Raw genomic sequence first — 19,453 nt, 5'->3', positions numbered from 1 at the left:
CAAATGCTCTGTAAGGACTATTTGTTGCTCTGAAAGGAAAACAGACACTTTAACTGATCTCAAGGGCACCACAAAGCAGGTGAACTGCAAAGAAAGAAAACAGTTATTGACACAGCATCTCCACAGGTGCAAAGATCTCAGCTGTGCCAGCCTGTTGGTTTCTCTGCACATCTTTGATCCCCCTTCTTGGTCAACTCCCAACCCTAAATTCACCTGAATGGAGGTTTTGGTCATAATTAAAGTGGAGCACTCAAAGCCGTTTCAGTCCTGGAAGAGGATAGGTAGAAATTCCTGTTAGAATGCACCGCAGTTCTCGACTGGAGAAAAAGCATGGAGCAAGAGAGAAACAGGACTGAGGTGGCAGAGCCCTTCTCGAGAGGGAAGGAAGGAGGATTGAAGTGCAAGAGCAAGTTTTAAAAGCCTCAGGCACAAATCCCTCAAGCTTCAATTTAACAGGTTCTGTCTTGAAGTAATGATGTCTTTGCTACAATATTGTTATTGCCGGCAGATAAACCTCGATGCATCGTGTGAAAAGGTTGAGAATCATTATTTTGTAGCTAACTGTTCTCAGTATCACAGATCAAGAGCATCAAGTGGTTGACTATTGTATACTGTAGACACAGTAATGACACGCTCTGACATACAGGAATGAACACTTCCAATCCAAGAAGCTTTTCAATTAATGTTCTCGCAGTACTTTTCACTATATTTCAATTATGGCAAAAAATAGTTTGAGCATCATGCACCAACATGATTCAATATTTTTCATATATATCGACAAATCAAGCAACTATATGTAATGTAAAAAGGTTTGCTTGTACTGACAAACCCACAAACAATTATCACCTAACTCTGCTGTGGCTTTCTGGGAGCTGCCTTTGGTGAAAAACCTCTGAAAACTGTACACCACCTACCAAGCAGCAAATAGTACACAGACAAAGAGTTGGAGGAGACCAAAAAAGAGCTAAAAGAAGAATTCTTATCAAACTTTTCAGGTCACCTGGAAAAAAAACAACTCTAAATGAATGCTAACATTTCTCAATGTGTGCTGGATGTCTACAGGCAGCCCAATCTCCCAGAAATTAAATGATTAGAAATAGCATATGTTTTTAGAAAAACTTCATGTCAACCTAATGTCTTCTATTAACATAATCACATTCACTGAAAACGCATTTTGTTTGTTTTTCATCAGAATAGGCACGGTAGTGACTACAGACTTATTCAAAAGTCAGCAGTAACTTGAGACATTTTAATTAGCCTAACATTTCACAGGAGTTGTGATCTTCCCTAACCTTAACCAAAGCGTTTGTATTGTCCAAACCTACCAAAAATTCCCTTACCTTAACCGAGCAAGTGTGGACGCGAACCCCAGACTGTGATGTTCAAGTCCTGCACCTTGTACACCCACTATCCACCTCAGCAACCTCCTCACTCATCCAGTGTAAATGTTTTGTATCAAACAAACGTTGTCTGTGTGCACAATCCAGGCAGGAATTATGTTGCCACAACGTTATTGTGAAAACAATTTAGTAATATACACACAGGGTTGAAATAGGCAGCTGATATTAACTTCCATAAATATTTTATAAGGTGATGATACAATTGTGTTTAAAACTTCTGCCCACAAGTGGTCAAAATATCCATTAATGCTGCTTTAAAATAAGTCAGGGCAGTGCATCTGAATCAGCATGGTTTAATATTTAATATAAAAAAAATAAGCGTATATTTAAAAAGAACTTATATTTCAGCTGGTAGCAGAAAGTGAATGAGTGTTGAAAAACAAAGCAATACATTTTAAGTTTAAACATTTGTTGTAAGGCTGCGTTTCAGCCTCATGTCTGTCGGTAAATGCCTGGTGATTCTGTGGCTGCCGGTCTTTATAATGCTTGCCATCACAGTATGGGGATGTTGTATATTAGCAACCAATATTTCTTGCTTCCATAGTCAAGCTGGAAAGGCTGAGGAGAGCTGGTGTTTAACAGAGTGTAGCTGCTACAGTGATTACTCTGTTTTGCAGGTGACTGATTAGAAGCACTGCTGGAAATGTCACTTGCCCTGCTAATATATTTTCACCAGGGGAACATAGGGAAGGCAGTGTTAATACATTTTAATACATTTACTCCGAGGGAGCAGAACAGAAATGTAACTTTTAAGGGCTTGAGTTTTTTCCCAGCTAAATGTGGTTTAGGTTTTGGCTTACACAGCTGTGTGTAGATGGAATATGTTGTGCTTTTGCAGTGTTTGGTATTATCTGTACAAACCCAAGTTCTAATCCAACGGTGTTGTTTACTACGTAACTTGTGATTCTACAAGCCCTGGTTCATTAGGCTGTGGTTTATTCTATGGTATTCACTGTGTTGTAGAACAAAGTGAAGTCTGTACTCTGATTGCCCTCCTTCACTGGTGATCGTTGGGAATTAATGCTGGAAACATCACTAGCTGGCACACTTAAAAGGGAAATCCAACATCCAGAATTGTCAAGCAGAATTCAGATATGTTGTTCTCATTATCTTGGACAGTGCAGTCGCTATTTGAGATAATAAACAGCTCTCTGTCCCAAAGCAATAAACTCAGGAATGAAAGCTCAGATCTGTAATACAGTATCGTACAGGGACATACAGTGCAGCGTGCTGCTTTGAATATGAACCGAATGAACCTTCACCACAGCGTTTGTTTGAGCTTCATCATAGTAGGCATCTCTTGATTTTAAGTGCTGTTGTGATTGTCCAAAAGCTTGATCAACCCTAGAACATAAGTAGTACTGATTTTTCTAATCTACTGCAGTCTGATTAGGTTAATACTGTTGGAAACATCACTGAGTCACTCATGTTCAGTATAGTTTTGTCCAATACCAAAGTTTTACCAGTTAAATATCTCCATGTTTGATACCAAAATGATACTTGAGACCTTGAGATACGTGACGGGTAAGAAACAGAATGCCCACAAGGGACCGTGGACATACAGTATGCTGTTGGGAAAACCATGAGACCGACAGACTGTACAAAATACATTTACAGTGAAATCTTAACTATTTCATTTTAATTCATATGAGCACAAACTGCTAATCTATGTTCACATTATTGGATCAAATGTTCTGCTACTATATTAACCTTTTCTATAAATTGGCCAAACTTCAATCACAATCACTTTTTTTTAGCCAAGGGCTAAACTGTGAGCACTGTTATATTCACTTAACTTATTTGCCGTTCTTTATGACACAGTAGAGCCACTGTAAGATTAGTAGTGTCATGAGCTAGTTAACTATTAACTATTTTAAAAAGCACCAAAACGAGACCCTGTAATAATTTGTGCATCGTGTTAAGCAAAAGCAGGTTGAAAGCACCAGTTAGAAATATTCAACTTGAGCAAAAAAGTTGCGTGTATCACAGAGTGTTTGTGTGGGGAGAACTGAGCAGAGGGACGGAGCTGCCTCTTGCCGACAGACAGCTGCTGAGCTCCGTAGAGCTTTGGAGGAGAGAACCAGGGGCAGAGCTGGAGCTTCTGAGGATTTAACACCCTGATTCACATTGGATTCTGATCTGGTGCGATGTATTTTACTTCAGGAGCTTCATGAATAGAGGGGGGGGGGGTGACTGGAGGGAAATACTAGAAAGAAACAGAGTCTCCTGAGTGCGCAGTTCAGTCAGAAGCGTAACTGAACACCAACACACACCCTTGGTTCCTGCGCGAGGTGAGTCCTGAACACTGGGAAACTCTGATACCGAACCATTTTTAACAAAAAAGTATTGAAAAGTGCCTTGTTTGGTGTACCATGCAATAATAGGTCGGTATAGAGTAGGTAGTATGAATCTGATGAAGACAGAGTAAAATCTGTGTGCTCCGCTGGTACTTTGGACAAGTCATCTGAAGTTTCTCCTGTTACAAGAATGGCCCTGCTCTGAGAAGCACTGGACAGGCTGATGGCTGCTCGTTGTGGTTGTGTGCGTTTGAGCACGTCTAAGCTTTTTCTTAATACACACCAATATTGACCCATAACAAGTGCTGAACAGTGGGAAATTCTGAACTTGGTATAGTATAACTGTATAACTTTGGTATAGCATGTAATGCTAGTTTAGTATAGTGTAGGGAGAATTTATGTCACAAAATTAAAGCACACCAATACTAAACTGGTCCTTTAAAAATGAATTATGTACAGGGAAAATTTTTATTGGAAGCATGTAAACTCCACATCTCCACTGAAAAACTATTCTTGAGTAATTTGTCTCCATGTTAAAGCTATCTGCTTCAGCTGGGAGCCAACCATTTTGGTAACTCTCCTTAAAGGAGCTTTACCCTGAAAATCAATGCCCCTCTTACACCTATCCCAAAACAAAATAGTGAAAATCAATTTCAGAGGGCTCAGTTGGTTTGCACAAAGGCATGCTTAGAAGGTGAAATACCCCTTTAATGTCTTTGATTAATGAGTTAGTGCTGCTGGAAGTGTTGCGTTAGCTGTTGACACATAAAAACAAGGGGAGCACAGCAGGCGGTGAGGGGCCTCCGTTCAGCTTTGGCCCTCGGCCACAGTTGGCCAGGAGCCCCATTAGTGTTTGGTTGGTTAGAGTTATTATGTACTATGTGTCAATGAAGCTGTTAATACATTTACACCATGGGAGCACTAGCAGCGCTGGGGAGTCCATTTAGCTCAGGGGCTTTGGCATCTTTCCAACAGCAACGATTCTACAGTAGGAGTATGGCGATTGCTATTTGTTAATACATGTACACCATGGGAACTCAGTAGAAGTGTTAATGGATTATGGATTGCACCCATAGAGAGATGCTTTCAGTGTGAACTCGGGGTCCCAGCAGAGGTGTGGATGGGGAGTGTTCAAACTCAGAATGGTGGTTGGTGACCAGGTAAAATGATGTTTTCTGCACCTTTTCCAACATTTATTCTAAGGTGTTGAGTGTGCTGTAAAAGAGCCAACCTGTAAATGCAGTATGATATCACTTGTTGAGATGTCACTGTGCAGAAATTGCTGGTTTTAATATCTGTTTTCTTCACTTCAGAGTTTACTGACCAAGGCTTTTGGCGCCTTTAGACAGAATGTTAAAATGCACTCAGAGGATGCAGAAGATGACTTTGTATTACAACAACGTGAATTTTGAGTTAAGCTGAAATAGATGAGAAAAATGTTTCCATTTAAAAAAAGTTAACTCATCTGCCAAAGTTTTAATCACTCTGAAAGATGAATTTTCGCAGACAAATTTCAAATGCTAACATCTGTCCAAAACCCTGTTTGGCAATATGTGCACATGGTCTGACATTTGTTCTGGTTCCGCTTGGTTTTAACTTTACAGCCCCCTGGAAACCAAACAAGAAATTAGTAATTTTTGCCAGGTATGAAGAGCTAGATTTGACAAAACATCTGTTCCAACCATGGCTTGTGGCGTGTTACATGCTGTGGATACAGATATAGTTCGCTCCAGTTGTTTTGTTACTGTCATGTAACTGGAGGTCGTTTTCCACTCTCATTCCAAGTGTTTTTATGGAGTAACATCTCACAAACAACACCACCCACGTGGAATTTTGATCAGGCAGAGTAAATGCCTGATGTACCAGTATCACCTAATTGTTTTATAAATTTATTTTTAACTCATTAATTTGTTTGATTCTGAAAGCTTCAGGTTTGTTTACTACTACCACGACTGTTGGAATCCAGCCATGACTGTCATGTGTGTTCTGTCTCCATAATCTTTATTATGAGTCCAATTATATGATTTTTGATTTTAAGTCATTTAATTAAGTTGAGCGTTCTACGTGGAATTGAATTACGGTGTGTATTTCCTTAGTGAGCACACCACAGAGAGAAAGCAGGAGGTTATGGTGGTTGGCTTTTAGCCAGTAACAACTGCTTTAGTGCATCCATAACAACACATTCAAGGAGCTGTTTGTGTTGCTATTTTTAGGGGATGGTTAGCTAATATGCATCGCTATATATTTCTTCTGCGAGAGAGAGAGCATTGTAGAGGTAGTGCTTGATGGATGTTTAACTTTTCTTTTTTAACAGTGGCTGTTTTGAGCCAGATCTCTGTCTCTGATAGAGACATGAAGTTTTCAATGCGGATACAGTTCAAACTGAGCAACAACTCAGAAAGTCAAACCATATCTCAAGTTAGTGGATGTAAAGCATTTGCATTGTAAGCAACAAGAAACTGTCTTACACATGTTTTGGCAAACTGGCGAGGCTGGCATTGATTGGCATATTACATTGATTAAGTAGTGGCGTGCTATAGAGTTACAGAGGAAACCTCTGATAGAGATCACATCTATCCAGGATAAACTGATCACTACAAGTAGATGATTATAACCACATTTCTTTCTTTACACCCATCCAATTGACATTTATTACATAATAAGTAACAAAAACAATCAGACTTTTAAAATTACTGCACAAACTAAATGACTGTAGGCTGCTGTTTATAATTTAATTACACTATAATACTGAACAATACTGTATATTAAAATATAACTTACTGTAGTTTCACTGTGGCATCTCATTGGCTGGTCTTTGGCAGTTTGTCATAAGCTTTGAGGACAGATAGAGCAAAAATAAAATCCTTTTTCCATCATGATTTCAACGTGCACACAGCACCAGCCTCATAAAGCAAATAATTTAAACCGCATTTATATATGAATGATTCTGCCCCAAACTGTTAACATCCATACTATAAGTGGTTTCCACTGGGCCTGTGATTGTGATGTGATTGACAAGAAGTGGGAATGATCATTTTTGCATCACAAATTTCATTTTCACTGAAAAAAATATTAAAGTCATGATGATGTGACAATTGTTGGTTGTTGGTTTGTTGTTGCTCTCTACTAAACAAACATCATAAACAAACGCATTCTTACGTCTGGAAAACAGGATTTCCCTGCAGCTCTACACTGCTTCATCCTAATGCTGTTTTTTCATATATTTTTTCTTTATCAAAAAAATTAGCTGCTTCTGAGATTTGGATATTGCATTTGGCCATAGTGTGATTTCGATAATATGTAGATTAATTGTGGAGCCTTAGTTTCCACTGTAGTTTGCTGTCATTGTGAAAATAACAGAGAAACAGAAACTAATTAAAATGTATAACTTACTTAGAGAACGTGAAGAAGAAATTAAAAAGGATCATATGGAAAATCCATGCAAGGTTACCTCAAGACACTGATAATAATTTATTAATAATTTATTAACAATTAACACTTCCTTTATCCACCCTTTCCTGTCTCCCTGACTTCCTTATTCCCTCTGGCTCTCATTTTTTACTTACATTACCCGTCATTTGTTCTTCCCTTCTTAACTCTTTCTTTGTCCTTCCACTTTCCACTCTTTTCTGTCGGCCCTAAACCTCACTCACATCACCTTTCTGCCGTTACTCACCTCGGTATCACCATTAAAATGTTGCCCTGGCCTAGAGTTGCTATAGCAACACACTGACCTGCCCTGAGGCTGTGAAGAGCCGGAAGGGACAGTCACAACAGAGGAGCATCATCAATCACTCACAGTAGACACACACACACACACACACACACACACACACACACACACACACACACACACACACACACACACACACACATATACAGGAACATGCAGTTTGAGGATATACCCATTTCCAGTGGTATGAGTGCTTTATATGTTAAATTGCTGTGTTTTGAAAATTTCCATTCCCACAAAATCAGCTTCAATGAGATAATGAGGAGGCTGCATTGTCCTCAGGTCCTCATGATTGGTTGAGAATTTTAATGCACACTTTTCTATGAAATAAAACAGAAAGAAGTCATTCAGTATTAAGTTAACAAAATTATTATGATTCTGTTTTCAGTTTCAAGTGGCTAATTTTGAATCTTCCCAGGCATGAGGTTACAGTTTAGCAAGGTTGTATAGTACTGATTAAAAACAAGGCAAACACAGTGTTGTGCACACAGTCAGTATTATTCTCTGCATCATGTTAAGATATTTCAGGAGTGACCCAGAATAATTCTGATTTTTTGACAGCAGTTAAAGCAAGCTATTTGTCATCTGTAATCTGAGCTTGTAGTGAAAATAACTCACTCAGTGTTTCATGATGAATATCGCTCCAAACATCGAAGCCAAGGGGTCTGCAATTAGGTTCTGCCAGCTTTTCCGGCACTGCTCACTGAGAGCCAATGCAGAAATGTTTGGAAATAAAGTAAACAGCTAGATTTATTAAGGCTGATATTTGAAATCCTGATGTTTGAAAAGTGCAAGTCCAGGCCAGCGTATCAACTCCTGCTTAGACTGAGAGCCCTTGAACTATGCCCAGAGGTATATGACAGAATCTGTCCAATCAATAATAGTCACCAGGTCCTGCCATTACACTAAGCAGCTGAGTGGACACTGAAGTATTATGTTGCCTTTAATTGGCATTAACTGTCATTCTGCAATATGTCTTTCTTTGTGTAAGAACTGTTGCTGTTCTAAACTTATCATTATCTGATCTTGTGAGATACAGATACGTTTTTGGTTTATTGTTTTTAGCACGACTGTTTATTGCCTCGTCTACCTCAGTTATTTTATTCTTATTCTATTTTTAATCTGTCTTTTTTAAAATTTATTACACTTAGTTTATAGTATATTCTTATATTGTAAATAGAACAATAGACAACACCAGGAAGAGAAAGATAGCAAACTTAGAATTTCATCACATTGATTGTTTGTTTGTTTCTGCATGTGACAATAAAGCCTTTAAATCCTTCAAATACATTGAAATCCTTGAGGAATTAAATTTATGTGTGAATTAGAAATCCCTCAGTTCAGTTTTTCCATTTTCCAGGGGTGTTATCAACAGGTGCAGGCCAAAATGTCTATGAATGCAGTTGCAGGAAAAACAATTGTGGTCTGGTCCCAAAATTTCTCAAATTGCAAATTGCCACAGTACACTAAAACAGTGGTTTGCAAACTGGGGTCAGGCAACAATCATCTTAACAGGAAGACAGGGAAGACTGGAAGACATGACAGCTGATTGGTCAACTTAAATTTATAAAGGTATCGGGAACACTCAAGGCAAGACAAGGTCACAAAATAATTATTAGACATGCATAAAAAAACAAATGTTTAACTCCACATGAAGGTATACAAGCTTGTCAAAATTGTCAGTCAAAAACATCTCAAATTACATTAACTTCTATAAAACCTTCTGTTTTCTGTCCCCCAAAAGGGAATGTGGCCATAATGTTTTGGTGAAGTACCTGTACGTGCTGGTCTGATGTATTCATTTGGTAAATTTAACAGACGTCTTTTCAGCACCAGGAGCTGTCCACATTATGACCCATTACACAATTGTATGCATGGTGCTTTTCACATATTGATTTTTAATTCTCAGTAGAATTTACCTGTTAAAGCAACAGTATTTTTCTTACTCCTTTAAACACATTAAAGCCATCATCTACTGTACACATGAACATCAGTGGAAACTCTTCTACCAGTGGGAGATGTCAGCTGTCAGATCTTGTCAAAGTGAAGCTCTGTTGGTCGCCACTTCATACATACTGTATCTCACATCAGCACCGCAGGTAATCCACTGGTTTGCACGTACAGCCAGGAAAGTATGTTGTGATTCAAAAGTCTAATCTCAGCAAACCAGACTGCACTGTTTAATATTAGATGACTGAACTCAACAAAACTCTCTTGCCAAAATTTAAATGATTTCTCAAAAAATGCGGCTCTTGTTAAGCGTGAGATTAGCTGGATACTGATAATACTTGTGAACACTTTATCCTTCCAAAATACCCGATGATTCTTTCAGACGAATGAGGGAATACCTTTGTGTACCAAGCTGACCCACTGCAACATGCCAGCCTGGCAGACACACGACTGCACAGACACACGATTCCTTTCATTCTCTCTTTTCTTTTTGCTTTTTTTTTCCTCTCCTTCTGCTCATTCTTCAGTAAGTGCCTTAGATTGGGGTTTTGGATTTTGGCTTTGTGTCTCACCTTGTTAAAACAAAGCAGGCAGCATGTTTGCACAGAGGACGACGTGGTCAGCTGAGTGTGAGTAACTTGCCTCTGATGCATGGCTTCATACAATCCAAATAATGAGTCAATTAGAGTAAATTATACATGTTTAGGGCTCTCTGCAATTAGTTCACCTCTCTCTTTTCCTGTCTGACTGAAGTCTCTCCCTTTTCCTGTCTCTTCGTATCCCTCGCTCCCTTCCTTCATCATTCTGTCTCTACTCTTTCCTTCTCTTGTTCTTCCTCTTCTCCCCTGTCTGTCTCTTCATCTTCCTTTCTTTTTTCTCCTCTTCCTCTCCCTCTTTGTCTTCCTCTCACCCCTCCTACCCCTCCCTCTCTCTCTCTCTCTCTGTCCTAGTTCTCAGGGTCTCTTGGTGAAGCTTTGTCTAATTACCATGCTAGCGTTTAATTGGAACAGCGTACACAAACACACGGAGTGACTGACTGAATACCCTTTACATGTAGACACGCACTGCACCGTGCACACACACACACACACACACACTCACACATAAAATCTAGCCATTTGGATACACATTACATGCACACATTACACACCCTGCAAGTTAACATGCTCCAGTTATACAAATACACATCAACTCACAGCGCTCACCAGGGTTAGATAGTGTGGAGTTCGTCCAGGTTGTACTACAGCCACGGTGCTGATGCCCCTTCTGTGGCGCTAAGGCGTTTTGGCTACAGTCATACATTGGTTTTGGCCTAGTTATACCACGGGCTGTGTGTAGCTGCTCCCGCTGTAGAGCTGTGTCATCTAAGGAGTGACAACAACAGATGCACAGCGGAGGAAAAATGGTAGCCAGCAATCTAAATACGACACAGTCACTTTCACATATTTTTTAGGTTTCTTGCGAACCAAACATACCCATCTTCGGAGATTTGTTTTGTTGATGCTGTAAGCTTTTTATTGCTCTGGCAGATACATCTGGTCCCACTTCCTTTCAGACAGAATTCCACCAGCCTTTGATCCGGTCGGGCCAATTGCAACCATTTATTTAATATGGCGCAAGTTCTGTATGATGATTTGAAAAGCCAAATGTTCCGCTGCTCTGATTAGTTTTTAAGTTCAATTGTGTCCATTTATTTTTCTTTTAGAGGTCTGCAGGTCCAGCACAACACATCAGGCTAACAAAAAATAAATCAAAGTGTCAAACTAGACAGTGCTAATCAAATATTAATCAATCTTATATCCCCATCTAAAATGTTTTCAGAAGCTTATTTTAGAGAGCAACCATGGAGATACCATTTTGCGCCCTGCTTGAAAACTGACCAGGCACCACTATGTCACACATTTCTTTGCTCTGACTGGTTGTAGGTCTATCAGGTTGCATTCAGAGAGATTTTGGTCTGTGTGTCTGTTGAAAACGCTCCTTGGAAATCAAAAATAAACTGAGTGGGGCGATGTCAGGCTACAGCTTTTGGCCAGTTTCCACGATAGTGACTGTGAAATAAATAAATAATCAAATCTAAGTGTAGATATTATGAGATATATTTAGTTTTAGACAAATCATCACAAAATGTGCCAGAACAGTCAAGACATATTGTTTTCTAATTTAATTTCATTTTAACCATCACAAGATGATTAAGATAAGAAAGAAAGATGAAAGAAGAAAACAAAATAAATCAAATAACTTCTGTCTTTGCTTTTTTCTTTTGAAAAAGTGAATAGTTTTGCCTCTTAAGGCCAGTAAAAATAAGTCGAATGAAACTGAAAAGCTAGAACTGCTCTTTCGTTAAATGTGCTTTTATGTGATCAGTGATGTTGGGTCTCAAATAGACACTGTTTTGTTTGAAAAGTTCACGTACCAGAAAGGTAAAGCTCAGTCTCCCAATTACAGCCACGGTTATGATTGTTGTCATGGTGGGTTGCTTGTTTTTTTTTTTTTTTTTGTTTGTTTTTTTGGTCAAAATGTTATAATTTGTTATTTAAGATATGATATTCAAAACCTATTTTTTCTGTTTTCCTCTCTGTGTTCCAGTCCTGCCCAGCCATACATGTGGCACCCCTGGCCTCATTCCAAACGGAGTCATTCATGGCTCGAGGTACAACATGGGGGACAAGATCCGATACAGCTGTGAGTCTGGGTTTGTCTTGGAAGGACACAGCATCCTCACGTGTATCGTTTCACCCGGCAGTGGAGCACAGTGGGACTTCCCATCACCATTTTGTAGAGGTAAGATATGTCTTTCTTTCTTTCTTTCTTTCTTTCTTTCTTTCTTTCTTTCTTTCTTTCTTTCTTTCTTTCATAGAGGTGCCTTGCTTCAAGTCTTACAATAAAAGTAAAATAAAGCATAAGAAAATAAACAGTCTGATTGTTGGGGTCATGAGAATTGAAGGACCTTAACATGAGGTTACAGGCCAGAGGAAGATGAGAAGCCCCTCTGCATTGATTACTGAACCAGATGGAGCCCGAAATCCTCAAAAGCCCTTCTAATGGTTCATTAGTCAACAGAGAAGAACAAATCTGTCCAGGTTTGATGCAGTGGTCCTCAGCTCAGGGATTCAGCATCTTCTCTGCAAAACTCACTTTACATTTTTAGTGTTTAAATTTAATGATTTTCTACTTTCCTGTGTCAGACTGCTCTTTCCCTTCTTTCCAAATTAATCACTTTCTTAAGTGTTAAAAGATTTAGAGAATATGTATTTATTGAAAATATATTTATAAGATTGAAATAGACTTTCATAGAGATATTTGGATTGTACACATGAGGGTAATGCGGGGGAATAAACCTGTACACATGTATGTAGAAAAGTGGATAACGGTTTTATGTGAAATATTACAATTGTTCTATACACCCTGTAATATTCCCCTTTCCAAAAATAATAATAATAACGATGATGATAGACATAATGATGAAGATGTTAAAATACTATACTGCTGTTATTTTTGTTGTAATATTAAATGTATCTCATCTCTCTCTGTCCTTCTACCTCTTTGTTCAGCGGAGGGAGCATGTGGCGGTACGTTAAGAGGCACCGCAGGTTCGATAACCAGCCCTGGATACCCTGCAGAGTACGACAACAACCTGGATTGTACGTGGTCAATCCTCTCTGAACCCGGGGACACTATAGCTCTTGTCTTCAACGACTTCTTATTAGAGGACAAATATGACTTCCTGGAAATCAGCGGGACAGAAGCACCAAGCATATGGTAAGATACATTTCAAATACATATCACAGTGTTCAGTTGATATGTTGGACGGCACGCAGGATTTTGTGAAACTCAGCAGGTGTGATACACCCTGTGCTAAGCAGGTTGATAATGAAAGCAGTCACACACGCATTATCACCTCTGATATTTGAGAGGTGAGTAGCATACACATACCAAATAAAATGGACACTATAGGGACAAGGCATATTTGAAATAAAAATAATAAATAAATAAATACAGGGAGGAAGAACAGTATAATTCCACACTTATTTTCTTTTACAGATGAATTATTTTTATAGTACTCCTATGACTCCATATAGGAAGACCCTAATCCAGAGATCTGCGGCGAGAGAGTGTGAGAGGAGCTCAAACAAGCTGTACTTACAAGATCAAGCCAATTATTTAACAGTTTATTTGCACATTTATTTTCTTTCTTTTTCTTTTTTTTTAAGATTAATTGTTTTTATGATACCACAAAAGAACACCTGAGAACCGAGGAGAAACAGTGAGAGAAAAGCTCAAATTATTTGCACACTCTCAAGCTATAGGAACACCCTGACCTACAGATTTGGAGAGAGAGAGTAAAAGAAGCTTCAAAAAGTTCCAAACAAGGGAAAGTGTCAGAGCGATAGCGTCAATGTAGCCATAGAAACTCACTACAACTGAACATGTTCCTGCCCCGTACGTAACACTGGCTGCCTGTACATGGTGCAACAAAAGAGGGAGACCCAGCTGAGTTTGTCCCCAGTCACTTTTTAGAAATCTGTCTGAGAAGTTGCTGAATCTAGTGACAAAGTATCCACACACTCTGTTGCATGAGGACTGAAAACACACACTTGCATCCCTGACCACCTCCGGAGCTGGTTTGAGGAATCGAATCATGATTTGTCCTTAATCTATCTTGGATGCGCTTACACCTGTACTTTCATCTAGTCAAGCACTACCTGATTGCAATCTCCCAAAACACATTTTATTGCAACAATTAAAGGGCCTGAATATCTGCTTTCCAAAAATTAGTAAGCCAGAGGGTTTATTGTACTGCTATCTGACTTGTTCACATTAAAGAGAACAGTTGATGTTTTCACTACAAATTTCTGTTCACTTCTATACTTTTGAGGGGGGCATTTAATATTAAAAAAAGACTAATGATGTTGTTGGGGAGGACAGATACAACTACTGATTGATTAGCTGCACAGGAGTCCTGTTGATTTTCCTGATTTATTCAAATCCCACAGGGAAGGTGATAAATTGTTGTTTTCACTCCCATTTTCTTTGGTCGCCTTTGAAAATTGGCACTCTGTGGTACCAGAGCACACTCTGGTTTTTAAATTTAGGGCGCTGTTGGAATTCATGTTGGTTTGTTCAGAATATCACACATCTCCATTGAAGGCTTAGATGTGTTTTTGCAGGGTTGGAGGCGGCCTAATGGTTAAGCATGCAGGGTTGTCGCTCAAGTTGCCAGAGTTGGGGAAAATCTGGAGAATGGGAAGTTAAGAATTAGTTTGGCCTCCCTCAGTAATAGCGACACAGATGCCTGTGAGGCAGGTCTGCTCAGAAATCGACAGCAGTAGACTGTGATTTTTTTTTTTTTTTTTTTTTTTTGAAAGGCTCCTGGATTTTACTGTGGGTCATATATTTATGAAGCAGTGCAAGGCTGAAAAGGAACATACATATTTATAAACCTTCCCTGTATGACAATTAGAATGACACATTTAAGAAATTCCACAGCAGTCCATGTTAGCCTTTGTTACACCATGTTTTCTGTCAGCTTTTTACGGAGGAGGAAATAATTTGTTTGACTGAAAAGAAATGATTGTTTTCACAAAATTTATAAATCTCTGCTAGTTGCTGCCACATGAAATGATATTTTTCCACTGAAATGGAGAATCATTTGCAACATGCCAGTGTAATGTTTAAGATAAATAAGATGCTTTCACAAATTCTCTGCCTGATTTATCACTGCTGAAGTGTCCCAAAGGATCTGCACAAGGTGACGTGGCATTTTTTTTAATTCAGTAAATACAAATGTCTGTGCACAGTGGTTTTTATCTGGGGAGATATTGTGATGAGGCAATGTTGTGTAACAGCGGCACAACAATTTCGGAATCTTAATCTTTATTAATCTTTTCCAAATGGTAAATATGATTCCTAAAAATGCATTAATGGATCACCATGTCTTGCAGAAACCGTCTGTCTCCCATTTTTCACGTTCTCCTGACTTCAGCTGATGGATGACATTGTTTTCCACGTGCTGAAAATGGTTCATGATTGTGGCGCAACCTGCAGAAGAATAAAATGGATATGTCGACAGATAAATAAGTGAAGTGAAGGAGGCAGAGAGGATGGCACCAGATGGAAACAAAAGGAATGGAGAATAATTGCACATTTAGTCCTGTCACCAGCAGAGCGGTACACATCAACCATGGCGTTCTCATGATACCGTTTGTGTGTTTGTATGTGTGTCTGTGTCAGGTCTTAAGTGGCCCTCTGACTGTGTGAGCTGTTGATCGTTTCTCCAGGCTCTGACAGATTACACACACACTCTCTCTCTCTCTCTCTCTCTCTCACACACACACACACACACACACGCACATAGCCTGTCTCTGACAGTATAACATTCAAGGACCACTGTCAACCCACCCTCTGCATTGCAGGGGCAAGACAGGGTGTGTACTGGAGAACACACCCAACATTTTGTCACATGGAAAATGGTGACTGTAACAGAATCAGTTGATCATAACATCTCCAGCCATTCATATTATTAGGTTGTAAATGTATTTCTGCACATTAATTAAATACAGGGTTCAATGTAAATGTTTTTTTCACTTCCCACTCTACAGATTGTTTTATTAGTGTGTATTAGATGACAAGAAAGACTAAAGTAAATCTTCTTGTTTAATCTAAACCTGTAACGTCTGAAATGTCAGAAAATAGCGAAGAGTTTCTCATCGTCCAAGTTGATGCATTTAAATATCACTTTTTGTCGGTCTAAAACCCAAAGATAAATGCATGAAATCTCCATATTTGGGAAACTGCAAACAGCAATTTCTGCCTTTTTGCATAAAAAACTTAAAACAATTAATTGATTATCTAAATATGATTTTAATAGCCAAAGTAAGGGCAAGTTAGTCGTCAGATTTATTTGCCCTGGGCAAGCAGACAATTCTTATTGTTAAGCCCTGAAATAGAAAAATAAATAAATAAAAATAGATCTCAGATAAATGCATGATTCAGGTTTGATCATTCATTAAAATCTAATTTCAAGGTAAAATGTATTGTAAAATGCATGCACTGATATGAACTTCTTCAGATTATATTTGTGTACATGAGAATAATAACTGACCTTTCCAAACTTAAATATCAGCTTATTTATAAGTGGCATTTTGTATATTATATTGGGTTTACAAACCAACTGACTTTAATATTCACTATTACGTAATCATAAGAGTAATCATGTGTGATAAATTGTTTGTTTGTTTGGTGTTTTCCCCTTTATTATATCAGTTACAGTGCAGATGCAGATGCAAAACAGAGAGAAATAGAGGAGGCACACAGCAGAGGTCCAAAGTTGGAATCAAAGCAGAGATGTTCAAGTTATATGGTTTGCATCTTAGGTGCCATAGGCCACCCAGACACATTATATATTTAATTACATTTCACTGATCCAGGCCTAAAACAATATAATTATATAAAAAAATAGACCGAAATGGGTTTCTGCCATGCCCAATCTAACGCAACCCTAAGTACTTTTCTCCAGAGGTGGGATTAAGAGATGACTGACATTTTCACTGAGGCGTGTGGGCAGGTCATTGTGAGAATGACTGACACCTGACAGGACCACTGTGACGGGTTCTTCCTGTTTACCAAGAGCTTTTTCTGATTGGCTGTCCCAAAAGCAATTTCCTGTTTCATGTTCCTGTCTGCTAGCTGGCAGGTTGAATGTCAGGTTGACTAGCTGTTACATACACACACACACGCACGCACGCACACACATACACACACACACACACACACACACACACACACACACTAAGTAATGGTGTCTTGGCTATTTTACTGTTTTATTTAACACGACAAAGTCATGATTTGATCCAAATTTGTCAGAATAGAATCATGATCATATCATGTTGTGTCATTCCTCTCTTGAGACAAAAATCTTGTTTCTGCAGACAGTTATAAGTATCTTGTTTTTATACCCCTCAACTGTCATAACTTTTCTCACAACCTTAGCCTTATTTGAAAGATTATGTCCCGGATAATCTAACAGTTGTACCCATTTTTCAGGCCACTAACCTGCCAAGCTGTAATGCTTTGAAACCTGCTGAGTGAGGTCAGACTGCCCAAAGTCTGCAGTTACTGGCTATAGTGTGAACTTTATTTCATTGTGATTATTTGTGAAATATAAAGACAGCTGCACAAAGGATGGAGCAGAGAATAAAGGCAGCCAACTGGGAGACAAAATGACCGACAGAGACAAGGTCAGGAAGACAGAAAGAGCGATTTCATAAGACCTCTAGGTATTGCTGGTGCCTATAGTTCAACAGTTTTATCACACTGTATGGCTTATAGAATGAATTTTTTATATTTCTCTATTTTGCAAGTGAAATGTCAACAGGTCACAGAGCTGCTTCTGTATGCAGTGGAGGAGGTCATTAGTGCCTCTCAGTGCATGTATTTGCTCATGTTTTCCATGAATCAAGATGACGAATCCGATCATTTGGGAAACAAGTAATTTGACCAGATACTTAAATTCAGAAAGAAGAATGAGACACCTTGGATTTTTTTATTAGCCTGTTTCATTAAAGTTATTCTAATGCATAATGTGAACTAACCTTACATCTCTAAATATGCATTTTGTTTTAGTGTAACTTTTTGTTACGTGACCAATGACCCTGATTTCATGAATATAACTGTCTGCTATTAGCTAAACATGAATACTGGATTGCAGAATATCAAATGTGCAGAGAGCAAGTTGTCCAAGAATCAATCAGCTTTGTAACAACACATTATGTAATAAACCCTATTATGTAATTATTTAACAAAATGTAATAAATCTTCACTTCATTATGTAAGAACACCCACATTTTGCAATAAACAGCCGGAACACAATATTTAATAAATTTCCCCACATGTTGAATTAAATTAAATAAATTATTACATATCGGGGTGGTTATTACAAAATGTGAGATGTGTGAGACTTTTTTGTGATGAGATGGTAACAATTTGGTGCATTATGTAATAACTAACCAAAATGCATGTCTTCATTCATAAGAATCATTGTAACACTGTAACAACAAATGTTCATTTTATGCATTCGAACACGAATCTTACTGACTCAAAATCATACATTTTAAATACATTAATCGATCAACATTATAAAGTAGGTTAGCATCTTCCATTGACCAAAACTAGGAGATATCGTTGTATACCTTAGCTTCATAAAAACTGTACTTGAAGGTTCATAGAAACATCAAAACTTAACAACACTGAATATTATTCAACACAAGCACACATGTATACATATGCACACACACATATACAGTATATACACACATACATATATATGCATGGCCGTGTTGATTTATGAACAAGCAGCATTGTCTTATATTTGATTCTGTGGATGACAAGAGGGCAGTGCAGTGACTTAAGAACCGGGGTGATGTGGTCCCTGTAAGAACTCTGGTAACTGAATTTTGAATTGGTTGAAGATTTTTGATGGTCTTGTTGGGCAGCTCTGTCAAAAGAACATTGCAGCAGTCAACCCTGCTCAATTAAAAAAAAAGGCATGAAGGAGTTTTTCCAGGTCGGCTTTTGACATGAAGTCCTTGCGTTTGGGGATAGAGCTCAACAGCCCACTTTTTCTACAGATGCAGTTTCATAAGTGGATTTCTCATTCATTCATTCCACTGACATTTCAGAAAATCCTTATGTAAAGAGTGTTAAGCCTGGAACCAGGCCAGGCCAGCCTTATGATCATGACCATAAAACATTTGATTTGGAGGAAAAAAAGACTGGAAAATCTGAACAACCTACTCATCCCACACACCCAAACAATGTTCATATTGTTAATAACAGTGTTGTAATATGTTGTAGTTTGTGTTGTGTGTGTCAAATTATATTCACTGTGGCATGACAACTTTATTAGTACGACTGATTTTAGCTAATATTAGCTATCTAGCCTCTCTGCCAGAAGAACTACCTGGCGCAGTGGTTTCCATCAATCACAGATGTCGCTGTTACACCAGGATTGTGGGTAGTGTAGTACTTCTTCATGGCATCACCAATAAAACATGGCTTCTTAAAACGAGCAA

At 38.5% G+C, this 19,453-nt stretch overlaps 1 protein-coding gene across 1 annotated transcript in view; it reads left to right on the top strand.

Annotated features, from left to right (window-relative positions):
- Positions 1-13,146, top strand: part of csmd1a (CUB and Sushi multiple domains 1a) — a 139,980-nt gene extending 126,834 nt beyond the window's left edge. Inside the window, exons 4-5 of the mRNA XM_084724777.1 lie at positions 11,970-12,164; positions 12,935-13,146. Of these exons, the coding sequence (XP_084580903.1) occupies positions 11,970-12,164; positions 12,935-13,146 (407 nt within the window). The remainder of the gene's footprint in view (positions 1-11,969; positions 12,165-12,934) is intronic.
- Positions 13,147-19,453: the final 6,307 nt, after the last annotated feature.

Source organism: Lutjanus erythropterus, chromosome 1 (genome assembly GCF_056507025.1).
Source record: "Lutjanus erythropterus isolate fLutEry1 chromosome 1, fLutEry1.hap2, whole genome shotgun sequence".
Taxonomy (NCBI): Eukaryota; Metazoa; Chordata; class Actinopteri; order Lutjaniformes; family Lutjanidae; genus Lutjanus; species Lutjanus erythropterus.
Note: the sequence above shows the minus strand (reverse complement) of the source record. Positions and strands in the feature narration are given on the sequence as shown.